The 15,289-nt window shown below is 38.3% G+C and overlaps 2 protein-coding genes across 3 annotated transcripts; one reads left to right on the top strand and one right to left on the bottom strand.

Moving 5' to 3' along the window:
• Window positions 1-5,811: 5,811 nt before the first annotated feature.
• Window positions 5,812-9,434, bottom strand: mzt1 (mitotic spindle organizing protein 1). The gene is made up of 3 exons (XM_066661360.1): window positions 9,166-9,434; window positions 7,969-8,114; window positions 5,812-6,925 (listed from the first exon to the last, which is right to left on the bottom strand). Exons 1-3 carry the CDS (start codon window positions 9,215-9,217, stop codon window positions 6,857-6,859), a joined length of 267 nt encoding a protein of 88 aa, XP_066517457.1. The 5' UTR covers window positions 9,218-9,434; the 3' UTR covers window positions 5,812-6,856.
• A 492-nt stretch (window positions 9,435-9,926) lies between these two features.
• Window positions 9,927-15,135, top strand: bora (bora aurora kinase A activator). Of its 2 annotated transcripts, none has more exons than XM_066660996.1 (12): window positions 9,927-10,017; window positions 10,273-10,457; window positions 11,673-11,779; window positions 11,874-11,919; window positions 12,037-12,118; window positions 12,246-12,299; window positions 12,398-12,454; window positions 12,673-12,893; window positions 13,075-13,228; window positions 13,431-13,996; window positions 14,308-14,448; window positions 14,701-15,135. In XM_066660996.1, the coding sequence occupies exons 2-12, from the start codon at window positions 10,305-10,307 to the stop codon at window positions 14,725-14,727; spliced, it is 1,608 nt and encodes a 535-aa protein (XP_066517093.1). In that variant the 5' UTR covers window positions 9,927-10,017; window positions 10,273-10,304; the 3' UTR covers window positions 14,728-15,135. The 2 variants fall into 2 exon arrangements, with proteins under 2 accessions (XP_066517093.1, XP_066517095.1); XM_066660998.1 differs by having other exon boundaries at window positions 9,948-10,017; window positions 10,276-10,457.
• Window positions 15,136-15,289: the final 154 nt, after the last annotated feature.

The raw sequence follows: 15,289 nt of genomic DNA, 5'->3' as shown, positions 1-15,289 counted from the left end.
ATGATGCACAGCAAATTCACCAGTGTTAAATCAACACTATTAGTCTTAAATGAACACTGGGACTGTTGACAAATTTACATTTTAACACTAATGGTGTTGATTTAACACTGGTGAATTAGCTGTGTGTCCACTATCTTCGGTCAGTAATGGAGTTAGGCATGTCTTTAAAAACACAGCTGGAACACCTTTAGCACAAACATACACCCAACCCGCTAAGCTAACGATTAGCTACCGTTAAGAGAGAGAGAGTGAATATGTAACAGATTTAAGGTAGTTGAATTCTTATACACTAACAAAAGGACTTGTATTAATTAGACTTGTGGATCAGGCTGATATAATTATTGACTTAACTGATTCAAAATATGGATTATTCAAGAGTCAGACATAAAAACTGTGATTATTAATTCAGGCTTTTGCACAGGCTGGTTTACCTGGTTCCTGATCTGATGCAGGGCTCTATTGTCAGTAGCATGCTACTCTGTGTCCCATTGTGATGTGGGTTTATTGACGGGATTGATTCTAGTGGTTGGTTAACAGTGTGGGTGTGCAGGGCTAGAATTAACAATTTATCATCTGGAAAGTACAGAGCAGTGTGTAGATATGCTCGCCCGTTACCTTTTAAGAATGTTCGGCTGAAACGCAATAAAAGAGACAAAGCTGTATATGTTGTTTAGCCTGTGCGGGTTATGGATAGCCTGGAATTTAAAACCTCGAAAAGCTCTGGCCTGTTTGTTCCAGTTGTGGGCTAATGACCTGCAATCTGCTGCAGCCAGTTGTGGAGGCAGCTGTGAATGCTTCCAGCGTCTAAGGTCAAATGGACATTTTTATTGAGTTTATTCAGTTAAAAAAATAAATAAATAAAAATAATCTCATAAATTAATTTTCCTTACTACAATAATTAGCATTAGACATTTTAAACTTCCAATTAACCTTGCACAAGGGTTTTCTCAAATTCATCAACTTTAGATTAATACCAGATGTCTGCCACGTACCTGCGAACAAGAACACCCTGTTGCTTTGCATGCATCGCTTGGAAGGCTAAAAGATAAAATTGTTAATTTTGTGGAAAAAAAAAACTATTGATCATTACATACTTGAACACACAAAATTCCAATTTAATTACAAACATTTCATTAACCGAAACAGAACACGGGGGAATTTACATAAACATTCTCTGAAGGGTGATGCATTATTATAGGCCACGACATTGTTTTTCATTTAATTGCTTCACTAATTAAAGCAATTAATGCATGCATTAGAGTCTGGATATATGATAATTACACATCAAGGTAGGCAAACTTAATTGTGTATTTGAACTAAGTGTTCTGGATGCTTTACAGTTCCGACTAAGTCAGCATGTGTCTACAAGTGATTCAGTTTTGTTCACTATTCTCACCGGAAGCATTGAAACTTCACGTCATTACTCTAAGCTGAGCTCTGAAATGACCCAGCCAATATCCTATTATTTTCCCTGGTTTCCAAGTATGTGTATTTGTGTTTATGAAAATGAAAACCTCATAATTCATTTTACATGTAAAATTCCCTACCTCTTTCCTTATGGCTCAGGGGTGTTTCAGTTCAAACTGCTTGTTGAATGAGGCACAACATAGGGTGGCCAATCAGAACAGGGCTCATTTCCATTACCCTGTTTTAAAGGGACGCAGCAGGTAGGGACCTGGAGGTTGTGGGTTCGATTCCCACTCCACGTGACTGTCTGTGAGGAGTGTGGTGTGTTCTCCCTGTGTCTGTGTGGGTTTCCTCCGGGTGCTCCGGTTTCCTCCCACAGTCCAAAAACACATGTTGGTAGGTTGATTGGCAACTCAAAAGTGTCCGTAGGTGTGAGTGAATGTGTGAGTGTGTGTATTGCCCTGTGAAGGCCTGGCGCCCCCTCCAGGGTGTGTTCCCGTCTTGCGCCCAATGATTCCAGGTAGGCTGTGGACCCACCGTGACCCTGATTTGGATAAGCGGTTACAGACAATGGATGGATCTTATACATACTATATAGCGTATGGCAGTGATCACTTACTCTACCAGCTCATCTTTGAGAGTGATCCTCTTTAGCCTTAACTGACTGCCCTGTATTTCCACGTTCACAATCATAATGTAAACGTTAAATTCTAGACCTGAAACCTGCAAAGTCGTGTGTATTATTTTCCAAGCAATTTGAGCACAGTACTCAAGCCTAGATGATAAATGACCTTAACTGTGACTACTTGGTGATACTTGTGAGCGATGCCACTGTCACAGTGGCAACCTTTCTGCTGTTAATTCGTGGTGAGAAATAAACTAGCTACCCCTGCTGTTGCACATCATTAGCCGGGCTCATGAGGAGACACGCCTGATCCGCTTTTGTTGATAACACCTGTCATTCCGACGAGAGTCCGTCATCACTCTCCATGTTCTGCCGCTGTTTGTGACTTTGTTAAAGGTGATTCAGTGTTGTGCCGAGATATCCTCTGACCCACTCCAAAATCTGTCATATGCTTTAAAGGGCCCTTATCAAGGAAAAACACATTTTCAATCAGGAAAGAATGTTTAATGTACTGTACAAACACTGTACGTTTTCTAGTTTCTGCATGTTTCACTGTTCCTATTTTGTATTTTGTATTCATAGTTGTGACATCACAAGCATGAACATATTTAAGTGTGAGTACTCTTTCAGCTTAGAGAGCTTTTGCATGAATTTAATTAATATATATATATATATATATATATATATATATATATATATATATATATATATATAAAGGGATATTAAAGATGATTTTTGTGATTTTAATTTAATTAACTTTTTATAACATTCAGATAATGTTTCCTCACCATCTGGAGGTGTTTGAATGGCATAATAAATCAGAAATATAGGCTTAATACAGCATTTAATCCATGGTCCAGAAATAACCATCAACTGAGTGCCATGGATATTCACTTTGTCTCTTAGTACACACTATGTTCTCTTTTGTATATATATACATTTTTTACTAAAATGTATGCATTTCTCAGCTAGAGTTGAGGGATGTTCTTATTGGACAGTCCTCCCCTTTTGGCTTAAGGCTAGAGTCTTTTTGGTGTCTAGTAAGGGCAGGTGTAACCACTTACCTGTCATATTATATGCCAACCAAAGTCCAGTCCCAGTTCAGAGAACAGTGAGCCTGTACGGTGTCTGAGTTCTCATTCTATCCATAAAAGGAATACTCATAAGCACGCTCTATGTGTCTTTCCTATTGGATTTGGTAAGAAGTGCCAAGATGCAGGCTCAGCAGTGGCCTATTACCAAAAACCTCCTTGAGATGCAGAGGAGGACCAATTTCTTTACAGCTGTCTGACCAACATAAAGACAAAGAATGAAACTGTGATTGTGAATGCATTGGTTAATTAATTGGATTTGTCACTGACATTCATTCTGCTTGTAATATGATTGAGCTGAGGTAGAGTCTCAAATGAGCTCATTTAAAACCACAATCCCAGCCTGGCACCTAAAGTGATTACAGCTCAAACAAGTCTGTCCTAAATTCACCTATTTGAACAAAGCACCCTTCAGGTTACTCTAAAGGCATGCATGCGACTGTAGGCTTTGTAGAGGACCACAGGACTTGGCGCCCCATTTGAGACTGGGCTGATGTATCTTTATTGACATTGTAAAGCTTAAAAAATGTAGAAATCTAGTAATGCATTTGAGCTAAGGTTGTGTTCATGTATTTGCAGACTGGGTGGAATGTAGCTGTATTACTGGAGTTTTAACCCTTTCATTATAAACCCTACCTACATTAAATTTGCATTACATGAGCTTTTTTAGGCTGCCATACCAGGAAACAGTGTGGTAGGATAACTATTAAAAGTTACACTTACAGAATAAAAGTTGGCATATTGCTGAATAAACAAAAGTCAAAAACACTGTCAAAGTCCTGCACAATACCGCTGATCTAGAAGGTGTTTACCGTTATATTCAATTTTAACAGACGGAGGCATTTGTACCAGCTCAGCACACTATCTCCAAGAAACTCAGCATATGGGTCCAGATGTGAAGAACTGTGGCAGTAACGATAAAGCTGATCACACAATGTCCTGACTCCCTGTATGAGCAAGTTAACCTACCTGTTTCTTAAATTCAAAGATACTTTAAATTCATAAAATTCTGGCAAAATCTGTTTATTATGTCTTGGCTAGAAATTAATATCTGGCTGCTTTCCTGTACATATCATAGCATGTTACAATTGATATTATGGTAATTGGACACAGAATGGAGTATGTCTATAAAATTCACCCAGTCTAGTTTTCATTCATTCATTCATTATCTGTAACCCTTATCCAGTTCAGGGTCGCAGTGGGTCCAGAGCCTACCTGGAATCATTGGGCGCAAGGCGGGAATACACCCTGGAGGGGGCGCCAGTCCTTCACAGGGCAACACAGACACACAATCACACCTACGGACACTTTTGAGTCGCCAAACCACCTACCACCACCTACCGGAGCACCCGGAGGAAACCCACGCAGACACAGGGAGAACACACCACACTCCTCACAGAGGAGAATCGAACCCACAACCTCCAGGTCCCTGGAGCTGTGTGACTGCGACACTACCTGCTGCACCACCATGTCGCTTCTAGTTTTCAGATTCCAAAATGTTTATTGGCTTTTATTGGGTGTGAGATATCTACATCACTCTCAAGGTTCTTCATACAAAAATACCTTATTCATAAAACCTCTTGTGAAACTCTTCCACCAAGATTCATTTTTGGAAACTCTACTAAAAACTCTGAGTACTATGCTTTTAAAAGTGTATAAAGCACTAAAACTTTTTAAAAATTGTATTGCATTATTCCACACCATACTGTGTACCACAAAAGCCAGTTGTACTTACTGCTGGTCGTTTTTCATATAGAAGCCTCATATATTACCATGCTTTACTGTGTAAACAAAACACTGTGAGGACAAATACTGGGTTTAGTTGATGTAATTAAATCATCACATTTAATCAGAGAACACAGTCTATGAGCTCTCCCTGGAGAAGAACTCTCAGAGTGTGTTTGCTAAAGAGAAAGGGGCTGCGTCTCCATACAGCTGAAGCGATTAAAGGCGCATCAGCTAAATGAGTTCTCTCTCACAGTGGGGGTCACACACTAGGCCTTCTGTCCGCAGGAGCCAAGGACACTGCCACCTCTCACTCTCAGCGCTGCTGGACGCTAATGAAGCTCTCACTGGGTACAAGCTTTCTTTTATGCTGATCTACACTCTTCAAAAATAAAGCTACCAGGAAGCATTCTTTAGAGAAATAACATAAAGGAAACACATGATTCTGTGAAAAAAGCCTGGTGTAAATGAGGTTTAAATTAATACATTTTGAGGTAGATTGGGCGTAATGTAGATTAAATAAGGTTTTCACAGGTGAAACACCATTCTCATCACAGTTGAGTCCAAATGTTGGTTTAACTCATGTCCACACAACCAGACTATAATGTAAATTATTAACGTAAACTGATATGCCACTGCAGAATTTTGAATGGCAAATACATGTGATATAATAGCACACTGTTTTATAAGCTTGCAGGAGTTTTCGGTTTGTATTTTGAGTTATAAGCCTGATGTATTAAAAAACACCAGCTACGTAGAGCAAAACATATGTGGTTTGTGCTGCTTTGTTTACCACTGGCTCAATAGTGACAAATTTCAACAGAGAAAATGTCATAGGCAAATTTGCTTATATAGACAAGACATTTCCCTAACATGTGCGTGACTTCAGAAGTCTATTGTGTTGACATCTTCACTGTCTGAACAAAACAACGGTTCTCTTTTCTGTATTTTAATATTACAAAACACCAGCTGCTGTTGATATGTCAAATGTCCACTTGCAAAAAGAGAAAGAACCCAAAATGATTTAACATTAAAATACTGTAGGACAATGACAATGAAATATAACAATTTTTTGCTTCCTCTGTAAAGTTATTATTTTGGAGATTTTAGTTCTGACAGTGAATTTATGTTAACATGTCATGTAAAGATAAATTGATATATTTCTTCTGTACATGAACAAGTTACACGTTTATTAAACACCTACCTTGTATACATTTGGCAATATTATCCAAAACATTACCATACAGGTTAACGTTGTATGTTTATAATCAAACATGCAACTCGGAGAATAAACATTTGATTGTTGCATGGTGTTGCCATCTTGTGGCTAAAAAAACAAAAACATGAACGCACAAACACATGCTCGTTTTACTGGCCCACTGTGCAGGTTTCAAAACATCTGAGCCATGGCTTGCTATCAATACGACAATACAAATTCTCTGTAACTTTAGGGGGAAAAAAAACAAAACACTCATATTACTGACATGATATAAAAAGAAACATACAGGATATATGCAAACAAACACACTAATATTGACACTTTCCATGAAGCATCAATAAGTTCAGATGAAAAAGCTATTGTTAATGTACTTCCCCAAAACTGCACAGTGCTGAAGATTTTCTACAGCTGGGGTAAAACAAATAGAAAGCCAAGGTGGAACAGATGGACAAGGCAAACCTTGCTCTCTTTCAGGACTTCACACAGAAAAGGAGGCACATGAAAAAGGATCAATGTAGGTGAGACAGGTTTTCCTTGAAGTGTATTGTTTTCAAAGACCTGAAACAAACATTCATTTGTCTGTAAGCGTTTATCCAGTTCAGGGTCATGATGGGTCCGGAGCCTACTTGAATTACTGGGCACCAGTCCTTTGCAGGGAGACACACACACATTCACTCACACCTATGGACACTTTTGAATAGCCAATCCATCTACCATTGTGTGTTTTTGGACTGCAGGAGGACCACCGGAGGAAACCCATGTAGACACAGGCAGAACACACCCAACTCCTCACATACAGTCACCCGGAGTGGGGCTTGAACCAGCAACCCCAGGACCCTGGAGCTGTGTGACAGAAACCTGAAACAAACAAACAAAGAGCGAGAGCGAGAGAGAGAGAGAGAGAGAGAGAGAGAGAGAGAGAGAGAGAGAGAGAAAGAGAAAGAAAGAGAGAGAGAGAGAGAGAGAGAGAGAGAGAGCATAAAATTAGCATATAACGAGCAACTGGCCTTAATACATTTGTATTACTCTTACTTAAACACTGGCATATTGGCCACTGAGACAAAGTTCTGTTTTGGTATTAGTTTGTTGTCTGTTATGCACTGAATGTCCAATGCCACCATGCCCAATGCCAAGAATTGATTAGCGCAATATAAAGGCAACCACAGAGCAGTGCAACTACATTCTCTGGAATGAAGGAGCTCTGTCTAAAACCTTAGAGATGTGCAGTTTGTGGTCCAGAACTAATTATTCAACATCAGTACCTGATCTCACTAATGCTACTGATAATGAATACAATACCAATCTTGTGATATGACCTTTGGACATAATATTTGTTTGGGAGGAGGGGGGGGGCTGTTCCAATGTGAAAGACCTAGAAATGTTTATAGCCAATGTGTATAGCCTAGAAATGCAGCCTACTTTCAAAGCGATTTTCGAGGACAGATGTATCCTTCTTGGCCCACAGTAACCCACAATCCTCTGTGAACTCTGTCTCTCTATACCACATTTAAGTAATATATTTATGGGCATATTACAGTACCACAGATAGCATGTTTTATTTAGTAATATTGAAATTTAAATTTAGTAGATGAAATTTAAATGTATAAAGTTGAAGTTTGAGTGTTAGTACCATGTTTAATACTTTGCAAGATAATATTACAATCAAATACAATATATTCAGTCATGTTAGTGTTTCAAGGCAGATCCGACTTGTCCGGTGACGTCTCGACTCAGTCTACTTAGACTATTCCATTTGTGTGACCCAAAAGTTTTAATAGGAAAGCCCCACAGATGACACATCCCATCATGGCCACAGCCTAGGCTTTGGAACGCAGCTAGAATGTCTCATCTGGAATATGTCCCCAGAAATACAAAGAACATCATAAACAGTGCAGAGTTACCTTAAGTGAGTCTGAAGCTCTGCGTAACTCCTTAATGACTGATGAGAGGGCTTCAGGATTTATTCCCTGTTCACACAGACGAACACATATGGATAAGGACTCCATATCCAGTCCTGTGTTCAGAAGCCTTGAAATCTCTAGTAGAACTGATTGAAAAATTAAAAAAAAGAAGAAAAACATAAGTAAATCAGAGGTGAGCACAAATATTAAGTGTGTGAGTTATAGGGAAGAGTAACTACTGAATTAAGTCTGATTAATAAAATACTAATATTTAGACTAAAGTTGCATATTTTTTATTAAATGGGATTCAAAATTTTTGGCTTAGAACAGATGTAATGAATAACATTTCATACCAGTTTTAGCCTAATATTTAAGGGAGTGAGCTTGGGACTAGAAGGTTGCTTGTTTAACACCCACCATCAAGATGGGAGCAGTGAAGGAAAAGCACTGTCTCCTCCCTCAACATCACTAATGACCTCCCCCAGCTCTCATATATATATATACACACACAGTTTTTATAAAACTTTTTATGTGTAGGAGTTTGCCTGCAGCTTTCAGCTCCTGAGATGGTATGTGAATACATACACTGTCTAAAAAAAGGAGCATAACACTCAGGTACTATGTCCAAAAATACATTAACATATTAATATGTGCTAGTATGGAATTAACAAGAGACCAGCTGTATAATGAAATACTTTGTCAACTTTTTCTATTACAGAACTTGACTGATTTTGTCAAATAGCCTAGCTGCAGCAGCCCTAATGTGACCTATATTCTGATTGACCCGGTGTTGTGACGTTACAAGAACGGAGATTTCAAAACAGGTTTGTGGACAGCGGAGTTAATGATGTTTCCACACTCTCACTCCCAAACTTATATTCTTCATAGTATAGGCTATATAATCTCATCAGTTTAGACTACACTGAATTTAATGTTCAACGAGTTGCAATTAGAAATGTCGTTATACTTGTATAAAAAATGAATAGCAAATTTAATTCTGCCGTTGCTAACACTGTAACATGGTTACTCTTGTCTGAACACAATTGTACTCAGGCGGATATCTAGCTATCACTAGTTAGCTTAGCAATAAATCGTTGTGGAATTTTACAGGTAACGGTGCATATCTAAATTTGTCAACAAAATACAAACCTCGCTTCCTAACACTGACATATTTTACATTAAATGCGTGTATCTCACCGTCCATCGTTTCCCGCACGGCGTTCATGTTCGTATTCGCTGCGCTGGCCATGATTACCCAGCTACCGTTAGCGTAACAACCACAACAAACGATGAATTCACTGTATCTCCAGGGTCTCTTTAACAGTATCACAACCCGCTGACCTCGTTGATTATGAATTCCAGAACAGGGTTTGTCTAAATATGTCAATTTGTAGACTTATTATATTGAGAAAACTCTTTGACAACTAGCTGTTATATTAATTCATTGTAGCCTTAGTGAATCTCACTGATGTGTCGAACGTAATCAAATCGACTCTTGAGCCGACTCCTTAAAATAAAATTTTAGACGTGACTCGCATTATTTTTCTATTGGTTTCCGAATATGTGATTTCTTGTACATTCAGAAAACCTATTTGTTTGATCTTAATACGATGTAGCTGAATATAGCGCCGGTATTCTGTTTTAAAACATGATTTAATTATTTTTATTGCAAAATTCCAAATGTGCTTCTACTTCTACATTTATATTTTCAATACATATTTTCGTATTTATTCAATTATTATAGATTATGTATAATTATGCACAATATAATGTAATTTACGTTTTTACAGAAAATGTTTAATTTGTCGCTATCTGGCCTATTAATGAAGCGTCGTTTGGGGGCCACAAGACTCGATTCCTTTTGGCGCGTCGAGTCAAATTATAAGATTCACTGAACCGAGCTAGGAGAGGATACGACGTCAAATACTGGACGTTGATCTGATTGGTCGCTCGGGCCATTCTCTTGTGTGATTGGTTGGCGAGTGTTGAGGGAAAATTAAATCAAACGTTTGAAGCACCTAGGAACCAGTGGCGAGGTCGTTGGTGTGTGTGAGTTAACAGGGTTATTTTTCTTAAACGTCTGCAACAGACTATGTTTTAAAGACTGTGTTTTAGCTTTTTAAGTGTACAGACATTGTCACGCAATGTTTTACGTCGCTGTAGCGTGTGAATAGCGTATTAATCGTCGTTAATTAATGCCCCTGCAATGATTAATGTGAACTGTTGGTAGTAACACTGTATTGTTTATTTCCTCATACTCTCATTTATGATCCGTATGTGTCTTGCTTTCTTTTATTTGGGCAGAAGCTTTAGCTGGGAAACCTTAACCTCAGAGGATGGGAGATGTGGTTGAATTTCAGATAACCCCTGAAACTCCAGGAAGGCCAGCAATCCGCAATCCATTTGAGAGTCCCACAGACTACCACCATCTCCATGAGTCGCTCGTTCCCAGTCCCTCTGTCTTCAAATGTTCCAAGGCTTCTTCACCTGTAAGTGTCAACAACTCATGTTTTTTTGTTTGTTTTTATTTATTTATTTTTTTAAATAAGACTTTGTTTCTATGACTGTGTTGCCCAACACTCTGGAAAGAGTTGCTTCCTCTTCTAGTTTTGTAGACACCTTCAGAAAATAACATTATGTCCAAAAACCATTATTCAAAAAACTCTGTGCAGTTAAAAGCTAAGCATTTGTGTGGAGTAGTTAACACTCTAGAAGAAATGAACAAAATAAGCAGTCACTGGCCTGGTTGAGCATTTCTGCTTTAAAACCTTAGTGTTCGGAACACTGTCTCAAACAGGCGCATACAAACAACCAGGTTTTCTTACATTATAAACCTAAAGAACTAGTCTCACCAATTTGTGGGGTGGGGCTTTCAAGCTTCAGACGAGAGGTGGGGGCCTGGATGGAAATATATAATACGAAAGGGGTACTGTAAGGCTTTAGAAATACAATTGCAATAGTCCAGAATATCTTAAGAAATCATTAGCATATTAATTTGCATAATAATTTAAAGTCTTTTCTTTCTCTCGTAAAGTTAAAGTTTTAGATTTGCAAAGATTTGTTTTAAGTGCTTCTTCTTTTGTGTGTTTGTGTGTGTTTCCATTAATCAGTGCCCTCTCCCTGTATTATCTAGCATGCATTGCACAAAATAAGTCTTAAAACAACTTTAAAAAGAAACACCTCCACAGAAATCCACAGACATGATACATGTGTGATATCTGTTTTCCAATCAGTAATTTATAAATATATTCTTTCTGCATTGACAAGCTAACAAATAATAAACAAAATCAAATGTTTAAAATAATAGGTTATCAAAAGTTGTCCCCACCTTCAAGATGCATCATTTAAAGTGAGGTTTAATCATCTTTTCACTTATTATTACTTATTTCACTTTTAGTACTACAGTAGTACTACCGTTGGAGGGAAGTAGCCATGCTTTCAAATTATGTAGTGATAGTTATATATTTAATTTTGGCCAGAGTGCCCCTTTAAATGTTTATTAATCTAAATTTACCTCAGTTGTTAAACTGTTGAACTTTTTGTTTTGTATAATACACTTCAATATATTTCTTGATACACAGTATCAATTTTGATTAATTAGGTCCTGTTTATGGTTTTGGTTATTGTCCTATAAATACTACTAATAAATATTATCCTGTTTCAAAATTACCATGCTCATGTTAAACAAATCAACTTTATTTCAGACACCAGCCAAGTTCAAATGGTCCATTGACGAAATGGCAAGCCTTCTCCCTGTGCACATAGACCAAGAGGACATTCACCGTCAGGCTTTATACCTAAGTCAGTCCAGGTAAGGCATTTTAATGCAGATTATAACTGAAACGTGATTAGAACTAGAGTAACACCTCATAATTTTTACCATGGGATTTTTTTTCCCCTCAAAGGATGGACTCTGACATTGAGGAGAAGCGTCAAAATGCTATTGAACAGGTAAGACATCCTTAATTTCTGTCTTCTGTGAGTGTTAAATCTCTTGTTAGTAATGGCATTAATTTGATGAACATCCTGTAAAATGTGACGTGAGATAACGCAAATTTCCTCCCAAAGTTTTTCACTAAAGGTGCAATAGTTCCTTCACCATGGGGACACCCAGCAAGTAAACAATCAGTGAAACCAAACTATGTGAAAAGTAAGTCACACTTCAAAGTACGGTAGAATTAGGCTTTTGTTTGTATGTTTTGGGGGTATTTTTGTATATATTTAAAAGGAATAGGCATTATATTTTATTTATTTATTTTCTTCCCCCAAATATGCAGGTTCTTTATCTCCACTTATTCCAGAGGAGCCACAATCAGCAAAGAAAATCAACGGTATGTGTTTTTGTTGTCATAGTCAGTCAGCATGTTTTCTGTTTTCATGATATGATTCATGTCATTGAATGACCCCTGCATTTGTACCTTTTGTGCAGCCACCTGTCAAACTAATTTGTCTTTACCTGTGGGCTTTGATCTTGAAAAAGTATTAGGTAAGGAATGGGTTTATTTTTATTCCCTCAAACTGGCATTGTTTTACTGTTGTATTTAAATGAGTTATTGTCTTTAATATTGTCCTTTAAGAGTGCAAAGATTTCCACCTTTTATATAGAATAAGCCATGGTTGAAAGAGAGTGTCCCTCCCAAAAACATGTATCAAAAATAAGGCATATTACAAAATGTTTGTTTTTTTTTCATTAATGTCTTCTAGGTGATTATTACAAGACTGATGAGCCTTCAGAGCAGGTTCAGGAGAGTCTGAGCTCATCTTCTCTAAGGAGGAAGTTATTTCTGGATGGACACGGGAGTGGCTCTGAGTCTTCTACACCCCCCAGCCCAGACAGAGAGGTTCACTGTGGCAGCGGAGAGATGATGTCCACAGTTATCTTCTCACCACCACAATGTGGAATCGCAGCCAATACACCTTCCTCTGTGAGTGCTTGCCAAAACCATATAACAGGAATATTTAAAATGGGTTTAGTTGGAGATACATATTAACAACCAAACTCAGTATTATGCTTTCGGTGCTTAATGTGGAGTCAATGAGCCTAGCCCACTGAGATCATTCTTACTATTCCCTTGTTCATTAAACTGTTTGATTTCTGTCTTGCAGGGCCAGTTCTCCTCCAGCCCAATCCAAGACCGGTGCAGGGCTTACAGTCTGGGAAGTGTGACTAGTCCCATGATTCCAGAAAGATCTTCTCCTGTGTTTCAGTCACCCACCTTGTCCCCAATTGTCCTTCAGCATTCCGTCACTCCTCTATCAGGTGCAGACACTTGTGCTGTTCTGTTTGATTCACATAATGACAGTCTGTTGGTGTTTGCCAGCATCAGCCTATGTTTAAACGGTTACATCCACATAAAAACTGAATCAAGTGCTCACACTAACACCCTGGATTCTGCATTCAAGGGAAAGTTTGATCCAACCTTAATGCATGGTTATTATTGGTTTTTAATTTTCCATCCTAGGTGAGAGGAAGAGGCTCTCTTTTGTGTCCCCTGGCAGTCTTTCTTCAAGCAACCGGCCCTCTCCTGTGAACCGCTGTGGTGAGAGCCCATATGTGGAGGGCTGTTCTCCCATACATAGCTGCTCCCCTCTTCACCCTCGCACCAGGAACAGAGGTTGTACCTGGGCTTCACCTACCCACATCTCCCCCATTCACTCAGACCTCCAGGACAAGGAGAACATCCACCCCAGTGACCCTTTACCCCCCATGGATCTGGACACCTGCTCCCCTGGACCTCAGTGTAAGGTCCTGCAGCCAGGACATGGCGAAAGTCAAAATTCCCTACCAGAATCAGCGAAAATGGAGCAAGAAGAGGCTCCAGACACTGAGCTCAGTGGTAGACGGTTGGAAAAAGAAGGGACAGAAGAGGAGGTTGAGGAAGCCTGCCATTGGAATCCAGAAGAGGAAACCTCTCCACTGAGGCTGACTAGCTCTCGGACAGGCAGCGTGTCCAATGTGGAGAGCACACGCATGTTTGTGTCTCTGCTGGCAGAAAGAAGCCTTACACCGTATGATGTCAGCATGCAGGTTGGTATGCGTATGTTTTAATGCTTTTGATCAATTTTACTATTGAACACTCTTCATTTTAGAATTCTAGATTAAGGATTAATCTTGGAGTGTGGAAAAGAAATAGATGTCTCTAGTTTAGATGGTGTTCAGACAGTGTCAATCACAACTTCTTTAGCAGACGCAAAACAGTTGAGCGGCTGAAAATGTTCTTGGATTTTTTCAAGATCTTAGTCTGGTTTACCAACCTGTAATAGTGTTATATCATGATTATGTACAAAATCACTTTATTTTGGCCCGAGTATGATCCGTCCCTCATGTTGTGTGTTCAGGTGGACAGCGGTTATAACACATACTCTGCGTGCGCTACCAGTCTCATGGATGCCATCAGTACAGACACCCAGACCAAGGAGCTGCAGGACACACACATGACTGAGGAGGGACTCGGTTACACTAAACACACTAAGGCAAAGGTAAAACTAACGCACACTTTCACTAAAGTTCATTTAAAATGGCAGTCACCTAAACATTTGTTTTGTATTTATTTATTTATTTATATCCATATTTGTTTTCAATTATTTAAAGATTGTGTTAAGTTAGCATTAATAAGCACAGGAACATCACATTAGTTTAGTAGCAGTGCAGCAGACACTGCATGCAGCATTATAGAAAGTTAAATCATGATAATACTTTGGATATTAATCAAAATATAACTTGTCTTTCAGTTGGTATTGCAACAACACTTATCATGATGGACGGATCAGGGAAATTTATTATTTTTTTTTTTCCTCTAACCTCTGAAGAAATGTTTACACTATGTTTTTATACACAGATCTAATGTTGTAACTGTTATTGTGAGTTGAATTATGACGTTAGCATTGCTAACACGTGATTGAATCTTTAACGTCAGGAAAACAAAGCCTTAAAGTTGAATTTTAGAAACAGAAAACTTAAATTGTGACATGCTAAATCCTATTTAATTTTTTTATTATTTTTTCTTAATGATCAAATGTGATTCTTTTATATTTTGCCCTTTTTTTCTTGCAAATGTTGTACATGAATGTATGCTCTTATTTATGAATGATTAATCAGAACCACTAAAATGCATATCACAATAATTAGCATGTTTAATATTGCTCTATACAGTATTAAGCTGTGTTGTATCTGGTAAATTGCAATAAATGATTTGACATGAAATTCAATTCCCAAAACAGCCATTGTATTTGCGTTTGTAGATTTTTTTTTTCCTCCACCCCCTTCTTTCACCATTGGACTGTATTATTGGTGAACTGATTCATGGAACTACATTGTAAC

This window comes from Hoplias malabaricus, chromosome 2 (assembly GCF_029633855.1).
Source record: "Hoplias malabaricus isolate fHopMal1 chromosome 2, fHopMal1.hap1, whole genome shotgun sequence".
Taxonomy (NCBI): domain Eukaryota; kingdom Metazoa; phylum Chordata; class Actinopteri; order Characiformes; family Erythrinidae; genus Hoplias; species Hoplias malabaricus.
The sequence above is the reverse complement of the archived record's forward strand: the minus strand, read 5'-3'. Positions and strand labels throughout refer to the sequence as shown.